At 39.7% G+C, this 12004-nt stretch overlaps 1 protein-coding gene across 2 annotated transcripts in view; it reads right to left on the bottom strand.

Annotated features, from left to right (window-relative positions):
• KIF15 (kinesin family member 15) overlaps positions 1–12004 on the bottom strand; it is a 78512-nt gene that overhangs the window by 31899 nt on the left and 34609 nt on the right. Inside the window, exons 8-16 of one of the 2 annotated variants that reach the window (XM_057555447.1) lie at positions 10329–10538; positions 8466–8591; positions 7852–7974; positions 5764–5887; positions 5147–5223; positions 4711–4920; positions 3636–3813; positions 1494–1659; positions 537–678 (exon numbers count right to left, since the gene is read on the bottom strand). In XM_057555447.1, the coding sequence (XP_057411430.1) occupies positions 537–678; positions 1494–1659; positions 3636–3813; positions 4711–4920; positions 5147–5223; positions 5764–5887; positions 7852–7974; positions 8466–8591; positions 10329–10538 (1356 nt within the window). The remainder of the gene's footprint in view (positions 1–536; positions 679–1493; positions 1660–3635; positions 3814–4710; positions 4921–5146; positions 5224–5763; positions 5888–7851; positions 7975–8465; positions 8592–10328; positions 10539–12004) is intronic. The other variant, XM_057555448.1, reaches the window with a different exon arrangement.

The following is a 12004-nucleotide window of genomic DNA, read 5'->3' as shown; positions in this document are numbered from 1 at the left end:
TCTCAGATGTTCACGGTTTTCTTCTTTCATGAGGGCTATGGTTATTTAGGGGAACAATCCCTTCTATTATCCCCCGTGTTACCCTTGATCCTTTAGTGGTCTTTATCTTTAGGATTTCTATTCTTCCACTGCAAGCTTTGAGCACACAACACATTATAGCAACAATTGCCATATACTGAGAGCCATCAGGTGCCAGGCACTTTATTATCTCATTTAATGCTCTAAAAACCCTGTTATTAAGTTGGCCTCGTCTCCAATTCAGAGGCAATAAATGAGGCTCAGAAGTTAGGAAACCCTGCCTAAAGTTACTGACAGATTAGAATTTGAACCCAGGTCTGATTCCAAATGCTGTATTCTTCCCCACATGACCCTGCCACTGGGGGTATACATCAGAACCCTAGGACTAGTATTACCCTGGGGTTAACTGTTGGCAAGGGATTCTATCTGTATCTGGAGATAATCTGTGCAGACTCTCCATTATTAACAAAATGAGACACCACTGATTTAAAGTTGAAGTATTGCTTCAGATTACCTACCTTAAGTGTTTCAGCATGAATTTTATTCAGCTGAGAAACTTCTTGCCGCTTGCAGGCTTTTGTTGCTTCCAAAAGGTTTTCAAGATTAAGGTTCGCTTTTTGCAAAGACTGAAGCTCTGATTCTAATTCCAGCTGCCTTTTCCTAATACATATTATAATATTGAGTGTTTCAGGTAATAAGTAATGTCATACATTTGTAGAGTACTTTACAGTTTATATTCTCACACAACTTTATAGTTATCTCTTTAAATCAGAGATATTCTCAGATTATTACTGGGATTTTCCAATTGGGTAAAATACAGCTCAGAGATTGATGACTGTTTAAGGTATTCAACTAGCAAATGGTAGCGTTCCAGTTCAAAAGCCCAAACAATCCACAATGATTCCATATGTAACACGTTATTTTTAAAACAAACATTTCTATATATTTTAGAATAGGATTAATCTTAGTTATAATATGAATGTGGTTTATCTTTGTTTTCTTTTACACAGAATATCAAGTGAGAATATTAACAGGAAAAATTTAATAAAAAATAAATAACTGCATAGAACTTGAATCTCAAAAAAAAAAAGAATATTAACAAACCTGTAATTTCTAAAAATCCTGATCTAATTCATAACAGCGGTGATTTAAATTTGCTGGCCAGATACAGAATTTACAAGTAACTTTAACAGATACTCATCTCAATAGGTATATCCCTTAAAACATCTGTATCATCTAGTTCACTGAATATATTATTAAAGACTAGAAGTTTATGTCAACTGTACCTCAATTTTTAAAAATGAGTAAAGAAAAAGAGCTAGATGCAAGCCCTTTTCCTTCATGTCAAAACAAGTTAGCTGCTATATTAGAATATTTAAGGTAAATGCTCAATTAAATCATCAATGCTAAACACCAAAACAAACCAATACTAAAAGATCAGAAATAGTAAGCATGAATGTGTATTTATACTTTACCTAGTTAGTTCTTTGAATTCTTCATATTCTTGCTTTGAATTATTCAGCTCTGTCTGAACTTGCAGGAGTTGTGCTTTTAACTTCTCAGTGTTTGCTAATGAACATGGCTCTTTCAGAGCTTTAGGAGAGAATCTTTGCTCACCTGATAATAAGGAAACAACCTGGTCTTTGAAAGAGAAAAATAACAGAATACATATTCTAAGTTCTCTGCCAGGTATCAATTTTGAAGCACAAGGAGGAAAAAAGAGAAATCATTGGAAAGTGGACCCTAAAATACAAGGGCCTGTAACTCAAGAGGAGACATAAGACACAACCCAGTGCATCAAAGAGTATCAGAAGTTGTTTCTGAGAAGCTGTGAAGCCACACACAGGATGAAGGGGCATATTTAAGCCAACACCTTTTCCATTAAGAGAAAAGAGCAAACAATGACTGAAGTATAACACCCACACTGCTGGACAGAGAAACATCACCAATTGAATCTTCCAGGAATTAGTGCAAACGGTCAATGAATTTTTAGCAAAAGAAACAAATAGCAATGGCAGCCAACTGAAAGAACTTGGTATCATCTACCAGGTAGAATATAATAATTTTCAGGGATTGCTTAGAAGGCTGAATTTGTTGAAAAGAGTGCCACTGAGTTTCAGTATGGGAAATAACATGTAAAAATGTTTAGAGAGGGACTTCCCTGGTGGTCCAGTGGTAAAGAATCAGCTTTCCAATGCAGGGGACGTGGGTTCGATCCCTGTTTGGGGAACTAAGATCTCACATGCCGTGGAGCAACTAAGCCTGTGCACCACAACTACTGAGCTCGTGCGCCTCAACGAGAGCCCACCTGCCTCAAACTACAGAGGAGCCCATGTGCTCTGGAACCCGCGTGCCACAACTACAGGGCCCACAAGCCCTGGAGTCTGTGCACCACAGCTAGAGAGAGAAAACCTGCACGCCACAACTAGAGAGAAGCCCGCATGCTGCAGCTAGACAGAAACCTGAGCAGACTGAGCTCTGTAATGAAAAGATCCTGCATGCTTCAACAGAGATGCCTCAACAAAGAACCCATGTGCTGCAAGTAAGACCCGACACAGCCAAAAAAAAAATAAGGAAAATAAATAAATAAAATAAATAAATATGTTTTAAAAAAAGAAGATTGAAGTAAATACCCCAAACTGCTTATTAAAAAAGAAATTGTTTAGAGAATGATGTATGTTTAGAAGATGGTGAGGTCCAGAAATTACCATTAGTATCTTTCAAAGGTAGTAAGTTAAGGTACTACTCAGGGCAAAATGGCCAACAAAATACAGAGCATTGCAGGAAAAAATAGTTAATACAGAAAACCTGATTTTAACTTTGCATCTAAAATTGTGGTCTCTCTACAACCCATATTCTGTGAATTTTATTCTTTTGTTAATTCATAACAGGATGGAAGAAGGCTTGGAAAAGGAAATTTAAAAAATATTTTTTTCCTTTATCATTGCAGTATAAAAAGATTAGAACTATCTCAATTTCAACCTAAAGAGAAACAAAGGCTGAAACAGAGTGTGATAAAAGACCATGAAGATATTCACTCTAAGAATGGAGCAAACATAGACTTTGTTACCAAATCCCAGAGCATTAACACCAATAGCTGCCAAGCGTGTAAATCAGATCAGTAACTAAACCACTTTTCAGAGGGTAACAGTAAACTTACAGAACTAACGTAGAGCAGAACGTACACTGGCAAGCATGACCCGCAACCATGACATCAGGACCAATCACTGTGCTGGCTGGACCGTGAGTCTGATCACTCTGACATCTCTCACACTGTACAGATGTTCGTCAGGTGAATAAATATCTCAACTCTACACTCATTCATGTTGTCGTTAGTTAAGTACTTTTCATTTCAAATACTTAAAATAGGAAAATTCCACTTAATAAAAATGTAAAGTAATATCTGAATCAATCTTTTATCTGTAAGACAGAGATATTCCTTGAGTATTCCTGATAATGGGTATCTATTAGCCTTCATAAAGAATAAGTATGTATATAAGAAATTTGTACACCAGGTCTAGAGGCTAAAATGAAAACCCTCAATGCAAGGCAATATCGATGCCCTTTAAACAGTCCCCTCGCCCCTAGAAGGCATGTTTACAACTATCACATCTTACTTTTGTCATTTTTCTCTGTGCCAGATACTTCAAAGAAAGCTTTTTCCAGGATTGTGATGGTCTGGGCATCCATTTCGTGGGCTCTTTTCACAGGCTGTGACAATCTCAGTCTTCTGTTCTCCTCCCTGAGGGAATGATTTTCCATAGCATATTTTGCAACTCTGGGGTGGTGCTCTACCTGTCACATGGAAGAATTAGAGACTTACGTATTTACAAACGTGACCTTAGTGAACAAGTCCTTCCGAAAGCCAACAGCAAACACTGTGGACACCGCAGGCACTGCGGGGGTGGGGAGCACCTCAGCTTTTACCATCAGACTGAATACGTGCATATCCTACAACTCTGAACTCTACATTTGGGTCAGGAAACTCGAAACTTCCCTGTCTACCCCTGAAACGTTCACCCAGGCACCTGCGGTGATAAGCACAGGGTGCACATTGTGGCAGGCTCTTCCTGCAAAGGAGACGGCTTGAATTAACACACTGAAAAGAATTAGGAAACTCTACTGACCAGGGTGGAATGCCCCCCAAAGACACATTAAATGAAAAGGGCAAGGTACAGAAAAGTGTGTATGCTGTCTTCTGTGCACAAAAGGGATAAAAGTAAAAACTTCTATCAATATTAGTTGGAAAATGCAGAAAAACCTCTCAAAAGATATCCCCTCTGGTAAGAGATTATCCTTGTTTTTTAATTACGTGCCTGTGTTAACTATCCATCCTCTCAGGGAAAAGGAAAAACAACACTTCAAAGGGCTCAGCTGCGAAGAGACTACTGGCTCCCATAACCCCAGGTGCCCACTGGGAGGAAGTGTGCTTGGCCTGCTGGGGCTAAGTGCCACGGCAGCGACACCACCACAACCACCACCACGTCCTCCCTTCTCCCTTCAGGTTTTACTACTTTAGAAAATTGGGGGGGGGGGAGGGGCACATTATGCAATCATACTGTCAGTTGAATTCATTTAAAACACTTTCTCTTGCATTAAATTACAAGAATTTCCTGACCAATTTGGTGACTGATTCATACTTGCCTTGAACTTCTTTTAGTTTTACAATTACTGCGAATGTCATGTACTCACTTGTTCTCGCAGAGTTTGAATCTCATCCCTCAATTCCAACAGCAAACGATCCTGCTCCTCGGGCAGAAAACTTCCCCGGGATTCCTTGTGGAGCTTCTCCAGGCGCATTATTTGATCCTCTCGGAATTTCACGATCATTTTATTAGATTGAATAAATTTTTCTTTTTTGAGGGTAAGGTCTTCCAATTGGCTAACTTTTTCTACCAAAGACTTAAGAAATTCATAATTTGGTTAAACATAAAAAATAATTGGGCTTCCCTAAATTTTCACAAAACAAGCAATAAACACTAATTTCACATTTAATCTCAAAGGCAAAATTAGGTTTTTCAGTCTTCCTTTGTTTTATTTACTTGTGCCATTTATTTCACTCGGAAAAGCTCCTCATAGTGAAAGCCTAAAATATCTTGAATCCCCTTTTACTAATTCAGTTTCCTACCTTCTTTTCCTGTTCAGATTTCTTAAAGAATAACATTGCCTCTCGGAAATACTTCATGTAGTCAGTCTCGTCTTTGTCTGTAATGGGTCCAGTAAGAAAGAAAAGGAAAGAGGAAAAATGTTTTATCTCTCAAATTTTAAGAACAAGAAATGAGCTAAAATAGCCTTTGATTGACTGCTCTCAATTCGTCTTAAAGATTCAGACTCTCATCACCAGATCATGAATTTCAAATTAACCCAGTCTACAAATTACCTATTCTTTGAAGAAAAGTAAGTCTCTCATATCCAATTTAGTAAACATATAAAGATTACATATGACAGAATCTTGGAAGTGGATCTAAATGAAATTTACTAGTATCTCTTTTTAGCACTTATTAGGGATGAATTATTCAAAATTATTTCTACTCCCCTTTCCCACCACATCTCACAGAAATCAGTACCTGTGGTAACTGTGTCTGGTTACAAAGTACCATGTTCCTATGTAGGTGAAATAAACAGGAACAGACACTCGTGGGAAATCTGGGTAGCCTTACTGTGTTGTGCCTGTCACTGGAGGGCTCTCATACTAATACCCATGCCTGGATTTCCTCCGGTTAGAGGACACTGCGCCCGTCGTACCTCCGGTCCGAAAGCTTTCTGGTGGTATCTGCCCTGCAGTAAGCTGGGCCAGCTGCTCTTTGAGCCTCTTCACTTCAGCTTGGAGCTGGGTCACATTTCCTTGCGTGTCTTCATTTACCACTGCCTGTTCAAGAATTTTTTAAAAAAGCATTAAAAGAATGCTGAGCCATACAGTCTCGTGTTTATATTTGTTTGTATGATTTGGAGTGACGAAGACCAAACAAAACTGTGCTTGCATCTCACAAACAGTCCAAAGGCCTCCAAAATCAGTGCTCTGGAGTGCGGAGGGAGCTTCCTTCCCCTCTGCCTTCACACCTAGAGCCAGAGACTCTTTCCCCTCCCCTCCCCAAGCCCCCACTTAGGTCTCTGCTCTGTTGACTAGCCCTGGGCCCTGCTGGGCTGGGTCGCCTCTGGTATCAACGTATATTCATCTAACACTGCCTTCTTCCTGAGATAACCCCACCCTGTGAAGAAGAGCAAACACCTCCATGAGTGTCACCTCCCCCTGTCTTCGCTCACTAAAGAGGTGTAAGGAACTGCAGAGCTGACCTGAGCTCCACTGGCTTGGAAGAAACCACCCTCTCCAGAAAAATCCAACCCTGTATTTCCTAACAGTCTCCTGGAAGGGAGAGTTGGTTTGACAACTCCATTTCTGTTTTATTATCACACTAAATGCTCTTTTAAAGAAATGTCTTATTTGAGATGACTTCTAAGAAGTTCATAAAGTCCCACAAAACCTAGAGGGTGATAACAAGAGTCAAGAGCTGAGAACCAACCAAATCAAATACCCAATACTCCAGAGTGAGGGAGAAACCTCTGACAGCCCCAAGGTCCCCATGTTCCTGTCTGTAGCTGGGTCTGCCCACTGGGAAGGACTGTTCACCCTTAAACAAATTCCAGACATCCGAGCCACTTTCCCTTGGTAGGCTGCAGCAGAGGACTCACCATTGGCAGGGACTAGTATAAGGCTCCTGGTTTTGTCATTTCATGTGTTAAGAAGCCATTTCTAGTTGCTTCTGATTCTTATGGACAGCCTCATTAAAAGGCACTCCTATACACTGTGACATCACTGTCACATCGGTGACATAATTCTAATTATCCCTGCAGTTCTCAACTCTCCAAAATCTTCTAGTAAGTCCTAAGAGATAGGGTCAGGAAGCTCTAATGATTTTCCTCCTCATATTACAAATATCCCACAGGGGGTTCATAATCCAATAAAATGAATGAATAACCAGACCTATACTCTTCTGTCTTACCCAAGGGAAGAGGCAACATGTACCTCTTTGCTTTTACCATGATAAGATCACTAGGGAGTCTATTTTGGGAGGTAAGAATGACCACTTTCTCCTTTGAAAGAGAGAGGAAATTAATCTGTCAATTTATGCCCTTTGATTCTTTTGTCTAGAACCAAAGAGCCCTCCAACCTCTCCAAAGCAAGTGGGGAACTCCTTGGTCTTTCGACAGTCTGCACCAGGGGCTGGCAAAGTGCTGCTTGAACATAGCCATGCCCATATGTTTACATATCATCTACAGCTGCTTTCTCACTACAAAGGCAGAGCTGAGTAGTTGGGACAGAGACCATATGGTCCAAGAAGCCGAAATTATTTACCTCTTGGTCCCTTTACAGGAAGTTTTCTGACCACTGGTGTACACAAATATCAAGGAAACTTCTTGCATGTAAAGAAAAATGAGGAATCCTTGGAGTTATAGACAACTTGAAAGACAAAGTTTGTCAATATCATTAAACTGCGTTCATAGTGGATCCTCCTGCTCCCAACACCCAGCTCTGATAGCGCAGTTTAGGTAAATAAATTTAGTCTCCAGCCCAATTACAAAGGAAAAACTTTGCCTTCCCTTGAGGAAAAACTAGCCAAACAATAATGACCATAAGACCTACTCTAGTCTCAAATTACATGAGCGATATAGAAGGCTAGGAAAGATAAAATAGAAACCTTGCTTAGAGTTAGGCTTTCACAACAGAGAAATACAGTAACTAAAAGCTAATGTTAATATGAGGGCAATCACAAAAGTGAGATACTGCAAGCTTAAATATTTTTCTAATTTACTTAAGTATACTCAGTATTTTACCTTATTTTTAATCAGCTTGGCTCTTTGGGCAAAATTAAGCGTTGATAGGGTTTCCCCAAAACACCTAGATCCAGGATGAACATTTGCAATTATGGCTGTTTTGGCATTACCTCCAAGGGAATCCTGTTTAATGATATGAATGGTACACATTTTCAGGGGAGAAACCACAAGATGTTTTTTTTTTTTTAATTTTTTAAAAATAATTAATTAATTAATTAATTAATTTTTGGCTGTGTTGGGTCTTCGTTTCTGTGCAAGGGCTTTCTCTAGTTGCGGAGACTGGGGGCCACTCTTCATCACGGTGCGCGGGCCTCTCACTATCGTGGCCTCTCTTGTTGTGGAGCACAAGCTCCAGATGCGCAGGCTCAGTAGTTGTGGCTCACGGGCCCAGTTGCTCCGCGGCATGTGGGATCTTTCCAGACCAGAGCTGGAACCCGTGTCCCCTGCACTGGCAGGCAGATTCTCAACCGCTGTGCCACCAGGGAAGCCCCACAAGATGTTTTTTAAGCAAACAAAATGTATACTATTAGCACCAAGGCTGAGAGATTATCCGACTGCCAACCATAGTGAGCATAACCAAAACAGGGGCCCAGGAACTCAATTATCTACTTTACCCGGAGTAAGAAGGTAAGTTTGGAGTCTCTGTAGCAAACGTGTCTCTGTTTTCCATTACCCACATCGACAAGTGCAGTAATCACCTGGCCCAGGCAGCTCAACGATCGGTTTATGTTACCTGCTTCCTAGGGCGTTGGGGAAAAAGAACAAAAAATTGAGGTGCACTGATGTCTTTTTAGTATTTTGAATTAAAATATACCTAGCAGGGTGGCAATTTTGAATGGAAAGGCAAGACAGGGACAATATTAAGTTAATAATAATTAACTTATTATTATTAATATTAATTAATAATTATTAATTAATATTAAGTTAAGGTAACTAACTTCTCAGCAAAAAGATGTCCTCAACTGTCCACTAACCTTTTCCTATTCGAGGCACACACTGAATTTTAGTACTATTCAAATACAAACACAAAAATCATGTGAAGGAAAAAAATATCAATGTCACCTCATAATTGTAATAGTTTTAAACTGACCTATAGGTAGGGATAAAATCTAGAAGAGAAGAGAGGAAAAAAAGTTGGAGTGCATTAATAGGCATATATTTCAATCGTTTTATGTTAAAATGTTTGCTACATTATAAGGGTATGGTAACTAATAACCCACTCCCATGTCCCACAAAGCCACCAATGAACATATTACAAGAGAACATTCAGTCTAATTCTGTAATGTAATGTATAATAAAACCTCTTTAAAAGAGTGGTTTCAGGAGAAAAGAAAAATGTTTGGGTTAAACATGTTACACTGGATTTTTACCGTAGGGAGCATATTTCGATAACTGGGTCTGCAGAAGTGGGAGAATAGAAAAAAAGAGAGGAGGAATAGAAATTATTAAGCAAGATGTGATGAGTTCGGAGTTGCCACTATCTGTTACCATTCAGAAAGGTGGTTTAGGGTCACCACCTAAGTTGAGAGCCCTGTCTGTGGAGCTGTTGAATCTCAGCGACTCTTAGCCATGTGCCTCTGGAAAATTTCCTCCAGTTTCTTCAAAATAGAAAGGATAATAGGATCACTTCCCAGAGTTGTTGGGACGGTTAAATAGCTAATATATATAAAGCATTTAGAATGGGCCCAGCATATGTCCTATTTTGAACTTATGCTATTTTTCTTTACTTCATGTCCCTATAGAAACACAAATGTGAGACAGACTGAAACTGCCTGAGAGCTCAAGCGGCTCAAATCCTCACTTTTAAGGCAAACAAGACCCTCTCCTCTACCATTTCTGACTCTTCTCTCTCCCATCCTTATATATCCTAAACTGTAGAATCCACACACATTTTATTTTTTTAAATTAATTTTTATTGGAGTATAGTTGTTTTATAATGTAAGAACCTTTTTTTTTTTTTTTGGGCCGCAGGGCATGTGGGATTTTAGTTCCCTGACCAAGGACTGAACTCGTGTCCCTTGCATTGGAAGCGTGGAATCCTAACCACTGGACCGCCAGGGAAGTCCCCACACACATTTTATTGACAGTGCACATTACAATACATATACATATACACATTAGCAATACATATTACCAAGAACTTCTGGTAATACCTTAGCCTAGAACGAGGTCCTTAACCCTTAACTCAGAACTACTTTCCCATGCTTCCCCCAAGCAGGCCATGTCACACCCTTCTTCCTCTGACCCCTGCTACCACTCATATTATCACCCCTTTTGGCATGAATTCAAATACTCTTGCTACTGACACTCATCATATCCCATGTATGTTTACTGTCCCTACCCCACAACAAAAATGTCTATACCTTTTGGATGAAAGCAATTTCTTAATCCTTTGTAGCCCTCAAAACACTTAGCTTGGTATTGACTTCTAGTAATAATTCACAGTCAAGAATTGAAGACCATAATTCCATTCTTACCTTCAATCTCATCCCTTCTGCATGGGTATCTTTTTGCCTTTCAGATCCTGCTAAATCCACCAGATTGAGAAGGGAGGTCCGTATGTTCACAGTTTCATGGCTTTTCTCCATCGACTCTATTGTAATTGTAAAGACTGCATGAGACCTAGAGGATTCTCTATTCATTGATGTCGATGCTACACGTCTGTTTCTCCACCCTCCAGACAACACCTAGGCAAAAGGAAAATACGTTATCACGACTTCCAAGTGGTCACAACAGCCACGAACATCAGTAGGAAATTTGCAAAGAGTGGTGAGAGACGATCTAATGAGGAATATACTCAAGTTATTTTCCTTTCCCTTTCCTTTTTTGATTCTTCTCCATGTCATGAAAGAAAACAAGCAGGAAATCAGAAGGCATAGGATCTAGAATGGGCTTTGCCATTTCTCTATTTGTATTAACTCAATGCAAATCGCAAAATCTCTCTGAACCCTCTTCTTTACCGAGACTATGAGAAAGTTAGATAAAAGAAATCTTAAAATTACCTTCAAGCCCAAAGTTTTATTAGCTCTTTTGGTCTACAAAGTATTTGTTTTCCCTCCCTATTCCCTGTGGCAAGCAGATACATGAAGGTTCAGACCGCAGACTCTAGAATAGGATGAACATGAGTTCAACTCTTGGCTCCACTATCTACCAGTTGTGTGGTCTGGGGGCCAGTTGACCTTTTCAAGGCTCAGTCCCATATTTGTAAAATGGGAATATGGGTACCTACCTCACAGGGCAGAACATCTCAAACTGTAATATGAATGCTAATCAGCTAGGATCTGGTTAAAATTCAGATTCTGACTCAGCAGACGTGAGGTAGAGAATGAGATCCTGCATTTCTAACAACCTCCTATGTGACACCCATAGTCTGAGAACTACATTCTTGAGTGGCATGGTCATAATATGTATTGGATAAAATGAAGAAATTAGTAGCTTACCTCAAAAAGTAGATAAAAAAATTAAATGAAATAACGTATACAAAAGAAGTTAGCACAGGGCTTAGCACATACACTCAATAAATGGAGCTGTTATAACCCTCTCTATGAACCAGCCATAGCATAAAAATGAAATGGTTTATATCTTTATTTTTTTGGTTAGTAGTTCATGCTTCCTTTTCATAACACTAAATACTGTATATTAAATATTAGATAATGATACATTCATACAGCTGTAAAGAGAAAGAGAGCGAGATCCTCAAACATGGGACAAATTTCAAAATACTATTAGCTTAAAAAAGCAAGTGCAGGGCTTCCCTGGTGGTGCCGTGGTTAAGAATCCGCCTGCCAACGACGGGGACACAGGTTCGAACCCTGGTCCAGGAAGATCCCACATGCCGCGGAGCAACTAAGCATGTGCGCCACAACTACTGAGCCTGTGCTCTAGAGCCCACGAGCCACAACTACTGAGCCCATGTGCCACAACTACTGAAGCTCGCGTGCCTAGAGCCCGTGCTCCGCAACAAGAGAAGCCACTGCAATGAGGAGGCTTCGCACCTCAACAAAGAGTAGCCCCCGCTCGCCGCAACCAGAGAAAGCCCACGCACAGCAACGAAGACCCAACACAGCCAAAAATAAATAAATAAATTTATAAATTTATAAAAATAAAAATAAATAAAAATTTTAAAAAGCAAGTGCAAAAGTAGCACAATATG

The sequence above is a fragment of the Balaenoptera acutorostrata genome, chromosome 10 (genome assembly GCF_949987535.1).
Source record: "Balaenoptera acutorostrata chromosome 10, mBalAcu1.1, whole genome shotgun sequence".
In the NCBI taxonomy this organism is placed as follows: Eukaryota; Metazoa; Chordata; class Mammalia; order Artiodactyla; family Balaenopteridae; genus Balaenoptera; species Balaenoptera acutorostrata.
This window is presented reverse-complemented; position numbering and strand designations above follow the sequence as displayed.